We start from the raw sequence: 20,249 nt of genomic DNA, 5'->3' as shown, positions 1-20,249 counted from the left end.
ATCTCTTCTCAACTCATTTCACCATGGTGTTACTTCAGCTGATATCTGCCAGAAGGATCTGTCTGAATCGAGCAGTTCTTTAATAGGGAGGATCGTCCTAGCTGGACCAGAGGCTGACAAGACGTCTAACAGCTTATGAAATTTCTCCGGGATGATCCATGCCTCAATCTCCAGAGTTTCAGTAAACTTCACAAGGAGCTAATGAAATGCTTTAAAGTTGTCTTGCACCGGTACCAAGGATGCCACCCCATCTGTTGATGAAGAGCAGATATACTTCAGTGTGAGATGGGGCATTGATGTTGCTCTGCGCCTGCATCTGGCTCTTCCTGGTAGAGAGGAGCCTGTGGTAGGGATATCACTAGGGAGAGAGATATTCCTTTTCCTCCATGCCTACAATGGCAAGCTACCCCTTCCCTCTGCCCCCACAGTAGGGCCATGCTGGCATACCATAGGAGTATGGTTGATTTGCTGGGTGTCGGCCAGTCAGTGCCAACCTCAATGGACTGATCAAGGTAGAGATCTGCAGGAGAAGCCTGCAGGGTTGTGGACCTCAAGGGAGAGGGCTCTCTTCTTGATGATGGGATGAATGTGTCCCGGTGATGTGCGGAGTAAACCCCTTCCTGGGGTCGTTCCAACAGGTAAGGTGCTCTTGGTGGGAGAGTCTGTATGGATGCAGGTGACTCAGTACCACTGGTGGGTCACATTCAGCTGCAGTCCTATCCCCTCCATGAGGCTGGGGTCAAGGCTAAGGACTGCATCATTGGTACTATTGGAGTTTGCTGCATCACAAGCTGCTCCTTCCCCGAGCCCTCAATACCGGGCAAGGATTGGTAGACTCCTCCCCAGAGGCTTTGATATTTGCTCTTATGAAAGGATACTGAGCTCCTTCTCAACCTTCTGCTTTAAGCAGTCCTCTCTGTGACTGACTTCAACACCAGAGGTGTTCGTTCTGGCTTCAACATTAATGTTGATCAACTTTGATGTTGGAACATTCCTCGATGTCGTCTTCTCTGTGCTAGTATTAGACACTGCCTAGCAGCTCGATGGCACATTCGATGATGCTGGCTTCTCCACTAGTAGGGTTCTGGAACTCATTTCCTCAGGGTCTGATGAGACATGCATGGATTGTTCCAGAAGATGAGGTTTCAACCTCGCATCTCGTGATTTCTGTGTAGGCACCTGCTCAGAATATGCAATTCCCTCAGGCAGAAGAGATATCTACCGTGTCCATTCCTCAGGGGTATTAGGATACTGCAGCATGGACAAGTTTTGAAGCTGGCAGGTTTTAAATTGGTCATAATAAGGAGCTCTGCACAGTGGGGCATGACCAGTAGAGTTTGGTCTAGATAGGTTGGATCAGTTCATGGCAGTGGCACATAGTACATTAGAAGTGGTTCTGAAGACTTTGGAAGATACCAAAGAAGTTTAGCCTGAGCTAAGAACTAGTGGGTTGCACTTTTGCCAGGTCCTGTCTTTCTGCCATGGATGGTAAGAAAACTGAGGGAGGGTTATGGCTGCCCCACTGTTCATGCTCTCATACAGAAGCACAAGGAGGGACAGTGTACATGGACTTTAAAAACTCATGGAGATCGGAGGAGGTCCCGGAAGACTGGAAAAAGGCTAATGTAGTACCCATCTTTAACAAAGGGAAGGAGGAGCAACCGGGGAAACTACAGGCCAGTCAGCCTCACATCAGTCCCTGGAAAAATCATGGAGCAGGTCCTCAAGGAATCAGTTCTGAAGCTCTTAGAGGAGAGGAAAGTGATCAGGAACAGTCAGCATGGATTCACCAAGGGCAAGTCATGCCTGACTAACCTAATTGCCTTCTATGACGAGATAACTGTCTCTGTGGAGGAGGGGAAAGCAGTGGATGTGTTATTCCTTGATTTACGCAAAGCTTTTGATACGGTCTCCCACAGTATTCTTGCCAGCAAGTTAAAGAAGTATCGGCTGGATGAATGGACTATAAGGTGGATAAAAAGCTGGCTAGAATGTTGGACTCAAAGGGTAATGATCAATGGCTCCATGTCTAGTTGGCAGCCGGTATCAAGCGGAGTGCCCCAAGGGTCGGTCCTGGGGCTGGTTTATCATTCATGATCTGGAAGATGGCGTGGACTGCACCCTCAGCAAGTTTGCAGATGACACTAAACTGGGAGGAGTGGTAGATACACTGGGGGGTATGGATAGGATACAGAGGGACCTAGACAAATTAGAGGAAGAATCCCATGCATTGCTACAGACTAGGGACCGAATGGGTAGGCAGCAGTTCTGCAGAGAAGGACTTAGGGGTTACAGTGGACGAGAAGCTCGATACGAGTTAACAGCATGCCCTTGTTCCCAAGAAGGCTAACAGCATTTTGGGCTGTATAAGTAAGTGCATTGCCAGCAGATCAAGGACCGTGATCATTCCCCTCTGTTTGACATTGGTGAGGCCTCATCTGGAGTACTGTGTCCAGTTTTGGGCCCCACACTACAAGAAGGATGTGGAAAAATTGGAAAGCGTCCAGCGGAAGGCAACAAAAATGATTAGGGGTCTAGAACACATGACTTATGAGGAGAGGCTGAAGGAACTGGGATTGTGTAGTCTGCAGAAGAGAAGAATGAGGGGGGATTTGATAGCTGCTTTCAACTATCTGAAGGGAGGTTCCAAAGAGGACGGATCTAGACTGTTCTCAGTGGTAGCAGATGACAGAACAAGGAGTAATGGTCTCAAGTTGCAATGGGGGAGGTTTAGGTTGGATGTTAGGAAAAACTTTTTCACTAGGAGGGTGGCGAAGCACTGCAATGCGTTACCTAGGGAGGTGGTGGAATCTCCTTCCTTAGAGGTTTTCAAGGTCAGGCTTGACAAAGCCCTGGCTGGGATGAATTAGTTGGGGATTGGTCCTGCTTTGAGCAGGGGGTTGGACGAGATGACCTCCTGTGGTCCCTTCCAACCCTGATATTCTATGATTCTATGCTATTCAAAAAACTCCTATCTCACATTCACGAGGCATATGCACAACCAGAGTAGATCCAGACTGACACAAACTCAAAGAAGAATGTTTGTAAACAGATACAGCAGGGAGCAGAAATCCTTTCCACCCTACTCAATCCTTGGGATTTTAGTGGAGGAAGCGATCCTACTCCCAATCACTTGTCTGAAGTCGATGGAAATCACACACACACTCATTGCCATGAGCCGCTCCTCTTAATCATTTGCCAGGCTAAACTCCATCAAGTACCTAGCCACTAGAAGTTATCTGCAAAACACGAGGCTCCTTTAAAAAGTCAGCCAAGGAAAAACCTGCTCCTTATTTAGATGTTGGAGTAGACATTGAGCCTGCCCCAATAGTCACAAAAGCCCAATTGGAGCCTGGGAAGTCTCTAGTTACTACACGAGTACCAAAGCAGCTTTAAATTGCTGCTTCCAAGAAGGAAGCATCCCTTTGGAATAAGCAGCAGCCTCTGAGACTGCATAACTGCAGATGATGTGAAGAACCATTTAGAGTACAGAGAAAGTTTTTAATTGATTAGGGTCTATAAAATACATTACTTCTAACTGTAAGATTGAATTTGTTTTGCAAACTGCTTAGTTTTGATAACATGACTATTGAAACTAACACAGCATCCTGCCCAATGGCTTCATTACAAATATACAATGAAGAAAAAAAAAAGGATTTACCCATTGATAACACCACTTGAATAGCCCAAGTGTTCAGCAAAGGACTCCTGCAAATAATATAAGTGGATTATTAGACACTGAGATTATACTGTAATCCAAAAACAGCACTATAATTATCTGTTGAATGCTAGGGTTCAAGTCTCATTACCACTCACACACCTTGAAGTCAGCCTTATGGTACAAGTGCGCTGTTATTTTCCACTGTTGCTTAAAATGCATGGCCTGTAGGAATGATTTCCCTCAGTGTGCACTTTACCAGATTACAACTACAGTAGAATTTAATTTGCACTAATTACTGGGAGACTCATTTGGAAATTATTGAATTTTGTGAATTAGCAAGTGAGCAAACAAAAAAACCCAAAATGATAATGTATCGACAAGATGTACTTTGTTCATTTACTTTGTGAACTGTAGCTTCATTTTAGTTATTTAGAATAATACTTCATAACGTACTAGTACATTTATGTTTTGTAAAAACAACAAAGGTGCAGTAATGAGACACCTTATTGCTGCACGCCTATTAAATTTTTGCCAAACAATGGGGAAAGACCACCTTTTTTGGTGTGCCTTATGAAGGATTAGTAGAGTAGAATTAGTGAGGTTCCAGAGTAAGGGCATTTAAAACCAAAATTTATATTTCATGTTTTAGGCAAGTTTACATATACACGACATATAACTAATGGAATGAAGTCTTGGAGTCATGTTGAACACAGAAATTCCCCCTAAGAAGATGATAGCCCCCAAAAGAACAAGCCCCTCATAAGTCATTTAAAGATGCAGCTGAAAATCTGGTGACTCCTCTCTTCCCAGTTATACTGCTGATAGGCATGCTGTTGAATCCACATCCACCTATGCTGTTATGCCTACACAATCATGTGTGAAAAGAAATCCAGAGAGGAGGAAAAATTGAGCGGACAGATGGACATTTGGCCCTCTGGCTAAGAGCACTTAATTTTGTACCGTGTGAAAATTGGGCTGTAATATATATATTGGCCTTCACAATCACATTTTTAAGGAACTAGCCAGAGCTCGGAAACTGAATCCTGCCAGGCAGATATACCATATACATACAGGTCCCCGACCGTTTTTATTTCTCTCAACTAATAACGATGAGATCTGCAAGAACTCTAAAGTTAAGAGGACTCTAAGGACACTGTAGAAATACTGCCCAGCCATAGCAGTAACCAAATGAGTACATTCCCCAAACTTGCCACTTCCAGAACAAGTGACAGTGGCAGGGACTTCCCCTACCACATATGCCTCAAAATTAAGAGAGAAGAGTGTATTTATTCAGTAGTAAGTACCAAATTTTAGAAAGTTTCAGAACCACTCCTCCTTTAGTAAATTGCAAAGAATACATAAAAATTAAGACTTGAATATGGCCTTGGTTAGATTTTCATACATATGTAATCCTCTAACCCTGGTTTTCTATCACATTAGCCATTTATACAGAAAAGACTAAGCAAACTGAACATGACAGCCTTACCTCAATATGCTGAAACATATATGGGTGATTGCATATCTTTCTCAATTGCATGATAGTGTTCATAAGAGTTTTTGCCCCACCTTTTCCCTAAAGGAGGAAAAAATACAAGTCAAATGGCAAAACTGAATTGCTAGTTAATTGAAGACTGTTTAAAATCTGAATTTTTAGAGGGGCATTCTATATTTCTACACCAAAGTTGAAGGCCATCTTGTGCAATGAAATGTCAGAGTTGCACAGGAAACTCCCTGAAGAAGCTATATAGTAAAATGAAGTTGGTTGTCCCCTCAAGTCCATGTGCAACCTCCATTATCAGAGGGGGTGTGATCTAAAAGAAAAAGGTATGGAAGACCTGAAAGCCATGGAAGTGTACTGGGGCCTGGGGTTTGTATCTAATTACAGTGGTCATATTGGGAGGCAATGTTTGTCTGCCATCTAGATTTATGAGGCCACAGACTATGTGATGTCTAAACCCTACAAGTAGGGCATGATTCTGTTCAGCTGTTTCTCATTTCTGCAGTGCCTTCCTTTGGCAGTTACCTGAATCTATCTGTTTCTCTGTCAACCACAAGAACAACACATGGTTCTAAGAAGCTAAAATGTTCTAGAAGTAGCTAATAAGGGATGATGAGTCTTGGGTGGGGAAGGGAAACTAGTACTGGAAATTGGAGTGGGGAGATAGCACTGACTGGACAAGAAGCCTGGGAACCAGGTGGGAAGCAGGAGGATTTAGAGACTCCAGAGGAGTGAGAATAGGACTTTTGGTGTGCTTTTCAGCACTTTTGATAAATAACCTGATGCAGCCCATGGTGCCACAATCCCAGTTATTTTACTCAGGATTCCCTATTCGGTTTCAGCCATTGAGAGAGGTTTTGTAACACTGCACCCAGAAATGCATCTTTACAATTATATATCAAAAACAAGGTTAGGTTTTGCATTGTGACCGGAGAACAAAGACTTTTTTTGTTTTGCACAAACATTTCAGTTGTGGGCAAATTCTTTTCCCAACTGACACATCTGCAGTAGGATATCCCAAAAAGTTTACTTATTTTTTTAATAAGCAGGCTGGTGTTGGCAGTCATACATTCAGTAAACACACCGCCATAATGTATTGTTGTTAAGTATTATAGTTCCCATTGTACCTTCTTGTCTTTCTCGGAGCCATCTGTGAGGAGGATTCCCTTCGCTTGCATATGGCGGTAGAGAATCTTCTGAAGAGCTGACATGTCGCATTTGATCACATATTCAACCTAGTGTGAAAAATAACAGTAAGTAAATGGAGCACAGAGTTTTGCCAGGCTATAATAATGTTAGGATGATTTAACTGCAGGTCTTTCCCCTCATAGGAACACCTGTATCCCAGCAACATCTTACATCTCCCAGGGAGAAAGAGAGAATTGCAAAGTGGTCACCCACACTCTTGGAATCCAGATCCACTCATTTTAATGGTCGTCTCCAAAGTTTCTTTGGGTTCCCTGTCTGCTGTAAATTGTTTGGTCTCTCTGAGCATGAGAATTCAATGATGTTCAGCAAAGAAGCCAAAAAGAGAGATTTTTATATTTTCTCTTTTTATAATTGTATAAGGGCTCTCAAAATGAACGGCCAATAACTTGTGAATTTTCTTTATTACACTTGCAAAATATTTTTAAAAGATCAGTTGTGGTTGTATACCTGTCACAAAACAAATGAGATTCACATTCAGCCCTAAGTATAATGCCATTTAAGAACGTTTGGATGGAAATATGTATTTTCTTTTCTAAACAGACAGGAAAGAATGAGAGAACTGTTCGCAATTATAGTAAAGTGTGGTGTAAACCCAAAAATTCAACTCAGGTAACACTGGCTGAACTAACTCGTCTTTAGTTTGTTCTGATCATGTATCAGTATCAAAGCCAGTAATACAGATAGGTTTTTTTTCCTACATAATTTTAAACACACACACTTTTCTACAAAATAACTCATGCATAAAATCTGGCTTGGTATATGCTCTCTGTGTTTTTAATAATTAGACTAAAAATCATAATATGCACTCAAAGCCATATTAATGGCTAGAAATCTTGCAGGATGTGATTAAAAGTAAATCAGCAAGCCACCTAACGTTTAATAAACTGATTAAAATATGATTGGATTATTTTCAGCTCAGAGGATCAGGAGGATGAGGTCACAGATGAGAGGGAACTGAATATTCATTTAGTAGCTTCCTTACCAAGAACCTGTCAGACAAGATGGAACTGTCAATAGCCATCTTGTGTCAACAATTCCAATGCACCACACTGGACTTGAAAACTTTTTTTTTTTTTTTAAAAATAGGGGGATACAACCACAACTCCCCTAAACAAACACAGTTAAGCATTTTATCAATCCCTCTTTTTTAATAAAGCTACCGAATACAGTGGCTCTCGCTGACAGTCAACGGGGAGAAATCTGAACTGCAACAAAAATGTAAATAATGGGATTGTACTGGTAGCAATTCAGTCAAGTCTCAAATCTGAGTATGTTCCAAGCTAAAATTAATCAAAAATGTTGCAAAGGGGGCTGGTATGAACACTGTATGTTGGGAGGGAGGAAGGCATAATAGCAATAACGTTCACAACACTTAATTAAAGATGTGTATTATATGCCCCTTTCATTAAATAAATTGTACTAGTGAGCTGGTTTATATTTTCAAAATGCTGATCCCGATCAATGTTAGTACAATATCACAATAAAAATCATGTAACAAAATATCCCTATTACTACTTACCTTTAATTGTTTTGGGTTTCACTGGGGAGTCAAATATCCCCCAAACTCCATATTTGAAGCCAGAGCTGAATTTTACAGCTGCCCCCTCTGTCTACAGTGGGACAAACTAAAACCCCAGACTCCTCCTACCGCACAACTTTCATTTGGACTTGAATGCTGTGGTTCTCACCTATTTATCTTTCAGCATTTGTGCTGTTTGCATTGTGTTCTGATAAGACAGAGATCGTTAGACTGTCGCAGGCCAGAGAGGAAGAGGTTGACTGAAACATCTTCCCCACACTTGCACAGCACTGGCAAGCCTCACTTCGTAGCCAGAGATCCATAAAGGCTCTGACTATTTCTTGTAATTAACACAGTACGTACGGAAATAAATGTGCCAAGAAATTGATCTAACATAACTAAATACGAAGTCTCCTTGTTGCTGATTATTTGGGAATCAAAGTTCAATCTTGCCAGTTTTTCCATGTACTTCAGTGAGAACAGAACTGGGTCCACAGTAAGCAAGGACCCACTGTGTCACATTTAAAACATGAGACGCTGGCGGAATAACAAAGAAAATTAACAGGAAGACCTTTCCAAAATCTTTATGTTCTGTTTTGATTGAATTCATCCATTTGCCTCTATATTTACAGAGTTACATCTTGGGAGGCTGGAAAGCAATATAGGCAGGAGTACCCCTCTTAGTATCTTGACCATGGCCTGGAGAAGCTTGTGCCAGACAGTCACGCCAGAACCGGCGAGCAAAATGGGTGTAATTCAGGACTCCCTTATGCTCCCAGGCTACCTGGCACATATTGTGTCCTCCTGAAGGTTGGCTTCCAGGTCCTGGAGCTCTCTCATCCCAAGCACAGTATAACAGATTGCTAGGGCAGCATTTCTTCTGAATCACATCCTATATTTACAGGTTGCACATAGCGTAGGAAGGTTTATATAGGAACTGCCTGTGACTTGTCTGCTTTCCAGGAGTTTGATCCACCTACCGCATATTGCTACCTAATTTTCTCTGTGTGTGTGATCATTACTAAGGAAGTAAACGGAGGTTTTACACTCTACCTTGAAATGCCCTTGGTATTTTAATTGTAAGAGCCTAAGATTCATGTTCTAATCAAATTGAGCTTCACGTATTTTAAAAGAAACGTGAGGAAGCAAAGCCAGCCTATAAACTGCTTCTCTCTAATTAAGTCCAGGTTAGTTCTGTCTTCTCAGTAAGGTAATGGAGATAGTAGTCCACATATTGCTAACTGTTGTGAAGTTTGGTTGTGACATATCCTCTGCTATCTGCCACATTGATCTTGTGTAATGCAGGAATGGCAAAAAATAGTTTTCAAGGTTCACTTAATATCAGTGCAATGCTGTTCCTTTTTCTCCATCTCTCTCCTCCATTGATTTGACTTCTGAATGTGTTTCAGAGAGCAGAATTTGGGTTGTATATTTCAATCATCTGCCCACTCACACTGATAGAACAGGTTTAGGGGAAGGGAGAAAGTCAAGAGTAATTGATTTCTTTTGCAATACATTATTTTTAGGCTTAAATTTTAGCTGTATATAACTGAAAAGACAGAAATAGGATCAGCATTTGGCAAGGACTTGGTGTGTCAGAAAGGCACAAATGGTTGGATTCCTGTATCCTCCAAATTCAGTTTGGGATTCTAACAGGGTGTAAACTTTGGCACTTGCATATTTATACAAAGATGAAGTAACTTATAGGGTTTATATATGTCTCTTGTAAAATGTGAAATAAACCCTTCCAACTGCAGAAGGAGCCAAGTTGGATTTTTTTAGTTATCTGGCTCTGAAAAATTCTGAGATGCATGATAACCTGGTTAAAAGTTGTGTGTAAGATTAAAAAAACTCCACAAGACAGTATTGGAAAGTTTCTGACTCCCTAATGCAGAATCAGAGTCTGTTACCCTTACTAACATGGGACTTTATGAGTTTCAATTATTTCAATGCAACTACCAGAGAGAGTAAAAGCACTATTTAAGAGAGTAAAAGCGGCAGAATCTGACCCTCAGTAATAAGTCAGGCTGGTTTTTATTAATGCCCTGAATATAAATACTGCGGAAACAAACATTTTATGTAAACCAGTTTTAGCAGACACAGTTAGCTTTAAGCTGTACTAAAACTATATTGTGGACTTTTGTACTGACAGTTTTAGCAAAACTGTCAAACACAGGATTTGGATGAATGACTGAACACACAGGAATCCTCTGCCAACTTCCAAAGTCCTCACCTGTAGCTTTTTCTTCTTTTAAAGGGAAATCTTAGTTAATTTAAAGATTTTTCTTAAAAATTAACTGGTGGCTCTAGGAAGTTTCCTTCTGTAGGATCACCTGAACAGCTATATTGTATGGTGCTTTTAAAAAAGAAAAACAATTGTACAAAAATTTCAGACACTGGGGAACAAGTTTTTCATGAAATCCTCCCCCCACAAACCTTTTCTGGCAGTTGAGATTCAACCTCTTTCTTCAGTCTCCTCAGCAAGAAGGGTCGTAACACTTTGTGGAGACGTCTGATGATCAGAATAGTCTCTTCCTCGTTTAAGTCCACCTTCACAAATGTAATTATAAGAGTTACTACAACATAAGTCAGCGAACTGTGTCATATTATGACTATGTGGGAGATTATACCTCATTACAAATACATGTGCAATATTTACCCCATGCTGTACTCTTGTATTTTATTATTAAACAGGACTCCGAGTCCAGAAAGAGAAATTTAAGTGAAGAATTGTAAAGTTGTAATGAAGGTAACTGTTACATTAGGATTATAATTCTGTGAGTACAAGGGACAGTTCAGATGCTACTCCTACATCATGGGTTCCATTTTGTTTTCATCCTATTGTTTATTTCTGATTAGATTTAAGCAAACCATTCCAGTACCCTTTCTCCAGTCATGGCAAAAGGAGCATTAAACCACTGTTCAAAGGTACTGCAGCTCTTGAAAATGGTGGGGAGGAGGAAGTTGAGGAGAGCCCAAAGTTCAGGCAACTTGTTCTGCAGTGGTGTCCCAGTCAACAGAATCCGTCTAGGGGCCACGTAGTGGGTGTTCAAGACCTGAGTCAGCTTGCAGTGATGGTTCTTCATTCGATGGCCTTCATCTACTATCATATACTTCCATCGAATCTACAACAGGAAAAAATTCTGGCCGAGTTAGTGAACTCAGAAAAGCGACCCTTTGACATGGAGATGAGACACTGCCAGAATTAGTGCTAAGTGCTTCCCACCCGCATTGAACAGGAAAGAGAGGCTGGGTCTTGGCTATTTTAGCTTTAAGGGTAGTTCTTGTTAGGGATAGAAGTCCAATATAGTGTTATCCAGGCAGAAGTGACCTTGTACGTAATGGAGGAGGAACAAACGGAGGCTAAGGTACAACTCTATCTGAGCCTGCAACTGCTAACAGCTCATTCCCCACATTAGGATCTTTCACCGGGTGGTGTCCTTACGAGACCCTAATACTGTAGGGTCAGGGTAGGAGTTATTAGGGGAAGAGGAAAAACCAAGAACTCTAAATGAAGTCATCACAAGTAAAAACTCAGAAGAAGCAAATATACGTTTTCAAACAGGCACATAAAACAGCAACAATACACATTCCTTTAGTTCAGCCAAATCCTTCCATCTAACTTAAGCGTGAGGAAACAAAACAGGGCAATGTAACCAGGGCCATTTCAGGCACTGCAACTTCTTAATGAAGGAAGCCAGCAATGGATGTCACCCCAGGAAATTTCAGCTCCCCCACGGAAGATTTAATGCAGAGTCAGAGCAGATGTTGAAACATGGAGACCAATGCCATCTACAGCCGAAGAGCTGAAGACAAGGAACAAAGGTGGGCAAAAAAAGGAGAGAAAAATACTGCATGCACAATACCAACTGTTGGGATTTAGTATTAATTATTTTTTCATGCATTCAGAGATGTACTAGGCGCCTCCCCAAACGAGTCCAGGCAGCATCTACGCTCCAAAAAGCATGTCAACTACATTGAACATGACAAGTCAGAGTCTTAACAAAAGAGTGAGAGGAAGGGAAAGGAATGACAGAGTGACAATAAGATCACCAGGTCTCTCTTGTTGGTCTGCTTATGTATATCGAGAGTACTACTAATACCTTAGCTGCACATTTTAAAAATACATCCACTACCACTGAGGCATCAATATTCATATCTGTTTGAGAGTTTTTAAACAACAATACTTAGGACACATTTAGATTAAGAAAACTGGATCCTTAGGTGATGTAAATTTTCTGGATATAAAATTTAAGGCATAAGTTATTATGTGGCCACAAATAAAAACCACCACGCAACCAGAAATTTTGTAATAGGGGTCAGTCTCTGCCCAGAAACACAGAACTGGAATAGCAGAGGTCACAGATTGAAGATCAGGATAAATACTATTAAAAAGCGTAGAGAAGATCCAGGGACTCTGCTTTACAGAACAGAGAAACAAATATGATCACACCTTCGGGGGAAAAAAAGAGTTCAAGACAGTTGGTAATTTTTTAAAGAGACGTTATTGTGGGTCCAAGAGCTAACTATACCAATGCGTAGGAAAGACAGTAGTATGGTAAGAGGCCACCCTGGTTTAACCAGGAGATTATCAATGACCTAAAACTCAAAAAAAGACGACACACAAAAAGTGGAAATTAGGTCAAATTACAAAGGATGAATACAAAACAATAACACAAGCATGTAGGGACAAAATTAGAAAGGCACAAAACAAGATTAAACTAGGTAGGAATATAAAGGGTAACAAGAAAGCATTTTATAAATACATGGGAAGCGAAAGGAAGACTGGGGACAGCATAGTCCCATTACCAAATGAGGATGGAGGACAATATCAAAAAACTGCAGCAATGGCCAAAGTGTTAGATGCCTCTTTTATTTCAGTTTTCACACAGACACACACACACACACACACACACACAAAAGATAGCAGTGATTGAATAACTAACATAGTGAACATCAGTTTAAATGGGACAGAATCTGAGGCTAAAACATGAAAAGAACAAGTTAAGAATTACTTTGACTAATTAGAAGTCTTCAGGTCAGCAGGGCCTCACGAAATGCATCCTAGAATACTTCAGGAACTAGCTGAAGAGATCTCTGAGCCATTAGGGATTATCTTTGAGAATTCATGGAGAATGGGAGAGAGACATAAGAAGTGGAAAAGGGCAAATATAGTACTTATCTATAAAAAGAGGAATAAGGACAATGCAGGGAATTATAGACCAATCATTTTAACTTCAGTATCCAGAAAGATAATGGAGCAAATAATCAAACATTCTATTTGTAAGCACCTAGAAGGAAATATGGAGCATTCAACACCGATTTGTCAAGAACAAATCACGTCAAACCAACCTAACATCCTTCTTTGATCGGGTAACAAGCCTTGTGAGTGGTGGCAAATGGTAGAAGTCATATATTTTGCTTTTAGTAAGGCTTTGATATTTGTCTCATATGACCTTCTCACAAGCAAAACTAGACAAACATAGCCTAGATGAACCTACTATAAGGTGGGTGCACAACTACCTGGAAAGAGTACTCAGAGTAGTTAGCAATGGTTCACAATTGAGCTGGAAGGGCACATCGAGTGGGGTCCTGCAGGGATCGGTTTGGGTCTGGTTCTATTCAATATTTTCATAAATGACTTGGATAATGGCATAGACAGTACACTTTTAAAGTCTGCTGACAATACCAAGCGGGGAGGGGTTGCAAGCACTTTTGAGGACAGGATTAGAATTCCAAATGATGTTAAAAAAACTGGAGAAATGGTCTAAATTAAACAGGATGAAATTCAATAAGGACAAATGCAAAATACTACACATAAGAAGGAATAATCAATTGCACAAATGCAAAATGGAAAATGACTGCCTGAGAAGGCATACTGCAGAAAAGGATCTGGGGGTTATAGTGGGTCACAAACTAAATATGGGTCAACAAAGTAATACTGTTGGACAAAGCAAACATCATTCTGCAATGTATCAGCAGGAATGTTGAAAGCAAGACACAAAAAGTAATTCTCCCACTCTATTCAGCACTGAGAAGGTCTCCACTGGAGTACTGTGTCCAGTTCTGGGCACCACACTTCAGGAAAGAGGTGGACAAATTGGTGAAAGTCCAGAGGGGAGCAACAAAAATGATTAAAGGTCTAGAAAACATGACCTATGTGGAAAGATTGAAAAATATGGGTTTGTTTAGTCTGGAGAAGAGAAGACTGAGGGGGACAGCGGGGGGAGAGAGACACACACACATGATAACAGTCTTCAAGTATGTAAAAGGTTGTTATATGGAGGAGGGTGATAAATTGTTCCGCTTATCCACTGAGGAGGGGAAAAGAAGTAATGGGCTTAAATTGCAGCAAGGGTGATTTAGGTTAGCCATTAGGAAAATCTTCCTGACTGTACATGTCATTAAGCACTGGAACAAATTATCTAGGGAAGTTGTGGAATCTCCATTATTGGAGGTTTTTAAGAACAGGTGAGACAAACATTTATCGGGGATGGTCTAGATAACACTTAGTCCTGCCTTCAGTGCAGGGGACTGGACTAGATGACCAGTCCTACATTTCTATGATTTCTATGGGCAACGTAATAGAAGTTTCATGCAAGACACAATCTGGTGACATGGAGGAGGGTTTGCAGTTAAGAGATGACAGAAATTAATTTTTACCTTAGCAAGAATGTGTTTGTCTTTTATTATGTATTCGTAAGTAGTTAAAAGAACATTAAATTTTCCACTTCGAAGCTGAGGAACAAGTGAGCGACGCATGGCAGGTGTCCCCTGAAAGTGAAGAGAAAATAAAATAAAGAATGAAAAAATAATTGTTTATAGTCCTCTGCTATTTCTTACAGTCATGGGAAGTAGAGAAAAGGTGTTTGTATAAGTGTGCTAAAAAGCAAAAATCAAACAATGTATTGACATATTCCAGATCCCTTCAGAATGGTTTCCCCAATGAAGACCACGGGAGGGAGAAGAGAAGAGAAAAATTACAGTAACCTCATACCAGGAAACTAGCTGCTGGACTGCAAAGCTCTGTTTATATGGAAGTAGCAGCAGTCAATCTATCTAGTCTCCTTGGTAACTGCTTGACTTTATAGGAACAATTGAAAATACAGTAGTCTAACATGAAAGTATTCAGCAATATACAAAATGTGTCTTATTTATCATTTGTATTACTCTCATCAGAAACCTTGCAATATGATAATTAACAATTTTCTTCTGCATTTCACTATTTGAAAGTAATTATGGTTTATTATAGTAACCTGTTTGGGATGATTAACTGTCACTGTTTAGTACATGATGCACATGACAAAACTTTACAGCCAAACAGAGTTTACAGATTAGCTTGGGAAATGTGGAAGAGGAGGGTCTATTTTTCACTCTTTCAATGTTATACAAATAGAGAAAGCAAATCAAACCTTGTAAGAAATTTTCACCACAGAAGGAGCCCATTTGTCAAATTCATATGTCCAGTTAGATAAAGTCCTAGGTAAGAAATGAAGAATATGAACAATTTAGTATCATATCTAATTATGTTTAAATATAAGGTATTATTTATAACTTTGTCACCTTAATACCTCTTTCACAATGAAAGCTGAGTCCCCAACAAACTTCTTACTTACTTCCATATCTTTGCCTTGAACATGTAGATTGAATATTAAAAAGGAAACTTGCAGATTTTGATACGCTATATGAGCCATCTTCATTTGAGATGTGAGGGAAGAACTGATTTGGGAAAAATGTCTAAGTCTTATTTAGAAATCTGTTTTGGCCCTGATTCAGCAAAGCACTTAAGCACATGCCTAACTTTAGGTTCATGTTAACACACCAACTAAAAAAGTGAGAATAGATGAATCTGCACAGAAAAGACATATCTGTCATCTCATGCTGCTCAGCTGTAACAAGTAAAACTTGGTTTCAGAGTAGCAGCCATGTTAGTCTGTATCCGCAAAAAGAAAAGGAGGACTTGTGGCACCTTAGAGACTAACAAATTTATTTGAGCATAAGCTTTTGTGAGCTACAGCTCACTTCATCGGACGCAACTTGCAACTTCTCAGATATAGCCCCACAAAGCCCAAGGTAAAAGGTATCAGTGCTGTTAACTTGTGATGATGCGCTATTAGCATCCAGCACTACTGTTGTGTCAGTCAGCCACTTATGTACCTTCATTTTAACTATACTAACACACTGAATAGTCTTAAAGAAAGGCGAAAGGAACTGGTAAAATACTTCAGGTCTCAGCTCCTCCCCTTTATAAAACTTAAAAAAAGACAATATCAAGTACTTTAAAAACATCACGTTTCGAGTCTCCATTGTACTCTTGAAAATCGATAGTACAACTTCCTTCCCCTTGGAAACCCTGTATTAGTAACAGGGCTCGGTCTCCAGTCATGCATTTCTCTTTATGTTTGATCCCGGCATCACTAGTGTCAGTAGGATTGTGCACATCTCTGGAAGTTAGTTAATGGTTGCTGCAGCAGAGCCAGAAGGTGGGGCACTTCAAAGTAGACCACATAAGGAATAATAATATTGTGCTAACACCTACAGACCCCAAACAACTGGTAACTTTCTTAGCAACCTTCTAATTAGAATGCCAAAGCCACTCCACAGCCAGTTGTAAGATATGTATCACTTAGGGACAAAACAACACTACAGAAGTTTTACAGTACTCGTGTCAAGGTTCCTTCCCCACTCTGAACTCTAGGGTACAGATGTGGGGACCTGCATGAAAAAACCCGTAAGCTTATTTTTACCAGCTTAGGTTAAAACTTCTCCAAGGTACAAACTATTTTACCTTTTGTCCCTGGACTTTATTGCTGCCACCACCAAGCGTCTAACAAAATATAACCCGGGAAAGAGCCCACTTGGAAACGTCTATCCCCCCCAAAATCCCCCCAAGCCCTACCCCCCTTTCTTGGGGAAGGCTTGATAAAAATCCTCACCAATTTGCATAGGTGAACACAGACCCAAACCCTTGGAACTTAAGAACAAGGAAAAAGCAATCAGGCTCTTAAAAGAAGAATTTTAATTGAAGAAAAAGTAAAAGAATCACCTCTGTAAAATCAGGATGGTAAATACATTACAGGGTAATCAGATTCAAAACATAGAGAATCCCTCTAGGCAAAACCTTAAGTTACAAAAAGACACAAAAACCGGAACATACATTCCATTCAGCACAACTTATTTTATCAGCCATTTAAGCAAAACAGAATCTAACGCATATCTAACTGGATTGCTTATTAACCCTTTACAGAAGTTCTGACCTGCATTCCTGCTCTGGTCCCGGCAAAAGCAATACACAGACAGAGAGAACCCTTTGTTCCTCCCCGCCTCCCCGCAGCTTTGAAAGTATCTTGTCTCCTCATTGGTCATCTTGGTCAGGTGCCAGCGAGGTTATCTTTAGCTTCTTAACCCTTTACAGGTGAAAGCGTTTTTTCCCTCTGGCCAGGAGGGATTTAAAGGTGGTTAGCCTTCCCTTTATATTTAGGGCAACTTGATAATGTCTCTTTAAAGCAATCTGTTTCAAGAAACCAACAACCAATTCCTGCAGAGACCAGGGTAGAGCACATTCAGAAAAATCACAATAAAAGGGATGCTGTGCAGAACCGCAGGAAAAGGGGGCAAAATAAGACAAAGAAGAATACACCGGGCAGAGGCTGGAGATCAATGGTTAGGGACAATAAGCAACTCCACATCAGACAGTTACTTATACTATAATTACAAGAAAATCCAGTGTCGTTAAAGGACAACTACCTAATATTTGGTGGGGTGCCTTTTAAAGATCTAATAATAGGCTGCAAGTAGCACTTTAAAAATTGAACAGGGAAAACTGCAGCATGTAATATAAAAAAAAAGAAAGGTACATTTCCTCTTTTGTTAATCATGTCAGGAATAAGTTACACTGAATAAGAGACACTATACAGTTGCCTGCTGAGTGGACAGCAAAACTAATGGAACCAAGTGTTTTTATCATCCATCTGGTCATCCTCACAATGCCAGCCAATCACTGTGGCAAAGTAATCACAGGCTAGATTCAGAGTACATACTCAATGTAGTCCCACTGCGTGCTTCATCTTACCATTAAGTGAAAAACAAGTGCGTGCTGCTAATGAGCCAATTTGCAATGCATAGAAAGATAACAGTGGAATGAATTTCTTTACTTACGAAAGGGGAACAATGATGAGATAGGGGCCATTGAGTCTTTTGTGCTCCATCAGATAAGTGATGAGTGCAATAGTCTGTATGGTCTTTCCTAGCCCCATTTCATCAGCTAAAATTCCATTCAAATTGTTATTATAAAGTGAAACCATCCATTCCAGGCCCTGGATCTGAAATGAAGAATAATCGCTTCAATTATCTGAGAGCTGCACACGTAATTAATCCTAGTGTTACTGAAGTCAGGCTTTCACTTCACTTACTGCTTTGGTGCTTGGTTTCCTTCAACAGTGGATGCACTGGGAACCACCAGCACATAATATCCCATCATATCTGCATGAAAGTCACGGCTGATATTTAGGTCCAATATGGACCAAGCTTCAGAGTTTTGTTTTGTACAAGCAGAAGATTTTTTATATTATAGGCAGAGTTGGTAGCAATGCCTATAGTTGAAGTTGCCTAATATTTTCCATTACAAGATGCTGTTTTTCATTTGCTTACAACTAGAATCCGGTGTTTTTTGCAAATATGAAACAACATAAAATAAAGAAAAACCTATAATATGAAAAAAGTCTGAAAAACTCACCTACAGCATCAGCTGCTGCCCTGTGGGGCGGGCCTGGCTCCCTACTCCAGGTGTTGTGAGCCAGCACATAGTCAAAGCTCTACTCAAGGTTTGTCCCGGCCACTCCTCCATCACGATAGCAGAGGGGAAGCTGGGCCAAATCTGAGTGAGTGCATGCACCAGGTCACAATGCCATGCACCCAAAATTGGTACAGCTGCCCCTATGTCACCATGACACAAGGGCGGTCAGGCCAAACCTGAGCAGCACTGAGACCCAGTGTGCCAAGTCACAATGCCTGGGCTGGCTTCCTCCTTTTCCCCGTGGGTGCTCAGCCCCAGGCCCCGCCCCCACTCCACTCCTTTGCCCAAAGCTACACCCCTCCTCTGCCTGCTCCCACTCTGCCCCCTCCCCCAAGCGTACCCTGTCCCGGCTCCTCCCTCTCCCCCCAGCACCTCCTGCATGCCTCGGAACAGCTGATCGTGGGAGGCAGGAGGTGCGGGGAAGGAGGGAGAGGAATTGATCGGCGGGGCCACCAGCAGTGGGAGGAGTGCGGGGAGGGAGCTGGTTGCCGGTGGGTGCTAAGCACCCACTAATGTTTTCCCATGGGTGCTTCAGAGCTGGAGCACCCACAGAGTCAGAGCCTATGGTGGGAAGCCAGGCCCCGCCCTGCAGGACAGGATCTGCTGCTGCGACATGTGTGTGAGGAGGGCTCATTTTGCAATACCAACCCACAGGGCCTCTTGCTCTCCTTCCACAGGGACAGGACCCAACTCCCCCACCACATGGCTAAAATGGATAAAACAAAATCAAACAAATTTCCTGAAAAATAAAATGAAAAATTAGAAAAATATATAGAGTTTCACAGGATTCTATGTATAACTTAGTCAAATTTGAACTGTTCAGGCTGAAATATTTGTAAGAATGAGATTACAGAAAAATATACTGTGTTGTCCACATAAAAAATTCTTACAGCTGCTTCATTGAGAAGCTCTACCATTCTCCATACTCTGGAGAGGGGACTAGAAATTTGATGGAGCAAGGACTTGAAATTTGGTTATAGCATGGGGGCTGTCACCCTGGTGTAAGGATGTATCTTTTCTTGTCCCCATGAGAATTCACCAAAATTTGGCCAACCAAAAAGTCTCGGGGGGGAAAAAAAATTCACACTTCACACATGCTCTGTAGAGACTTAGTAGAGTTTAACTGCTAAATTCTCAGAAGTTCCAGTCTTTACTGAGCCCAAGAGCTGCAAAGTCTGAGCAGGACTTTGTAATTTCTTTGCCCAGCTGCAGGTGGCTGCTGTGACAGCAGAACAAAGAACAGAAAGACTCACTCCTGTGTTATGAATGTTCCATGCTGGCCCACAGGCAGCACGAAGAAAGAGGAAGTAGCTTGACTGGAATGCAGAGAGGTGAGGAGAGGGCAGGGGAGGAGGGAAATAGGAGCAGAGTGGTTCAGGGAGAGAGACAGAGAGGAGCAGATGGAGAAAAAGAGGAGGGGAAAGGACTGGGGCAGAGGGCTCTATATCCACTAAGACACACTCCCCTCAAGAACCTGGGATTGAACCCAGGATTCCTGAGTCTCACCATTCCTCTATTGTCAGCAAATCCCTGTGAAACTCACGGGCAAAGTGTGCCTCATCCCCCA

At 41.3% G+C, this 20,249-nt stretch overlaps 1 protein-coding gene across 7 annotated transcripts in view; it reads right to left on the bottom strand.

Moving 5' to 3' along the window:
• SMARCA2 (SWI/SNF related BAF chromatin remodeling complex subunit ATPase 2) overlaps positions 1-20,249 on the bottom strand; it is a 182,950-nt gene that overhangs the window by 88,614 nt on the left and 74,087 nt on the right. For 6 of the 7 annotated variants that reach the window (XM_073345222.2, XM_073345221.2, XM_073345223.2 and 3 more), the window contains 8 exons: positions 18,046-18,209; positions 15,300-15,366; positions 14,551-14,661; positions 10,770-11,012; positions 10,324-10,437; positions 6,287-6,394; positions 5,148-5,234; positions 3,662-3,708 (listed from right to left, as the gene is read on the bottom strand). In XM_073345222.2, coding sequence (XP_073201323.1) covers positions 3,662-3,708; positions 5,148-5,234; positions 6,287-6,394; positions 10,324-10,437; positions 10,770-11,012; positions 14,551-14,661; positions 15,300-15,366; positions 18,046-18,209 — 941 coding nt within the window. The remainder of the gene's footprint in view (positions 1-3,661; positions 3,709-5,147; positions 5,235-6,286; positions 6,395-10,323; positions 10,438-10,769; positions 11,013-14,550; positions 14,662-15,299; positions 15,367-18,045; positions 18,210-20,249) is intronic. The other variant, XM_073345225.2, reaches the window with a different exon arrangement.

Source organism: Lepidochelys kempii, chromosome 5 (genome assembly GCF_965140285.1).
Source record: "Lepidochelys kempii isolate rLepKem1 chromosome 5, rLepKem1.hap1, whole genome shotgun sequence".
Lineage (NCBI taxonomy): Eukaryota > Metazoa > Chordata > Testudines > Cheloniidae > Lepidochelys > Lepidochelys kempii.
This window is presented reverse-complemented; position numbering and strand designations above follow the sequence as displayed.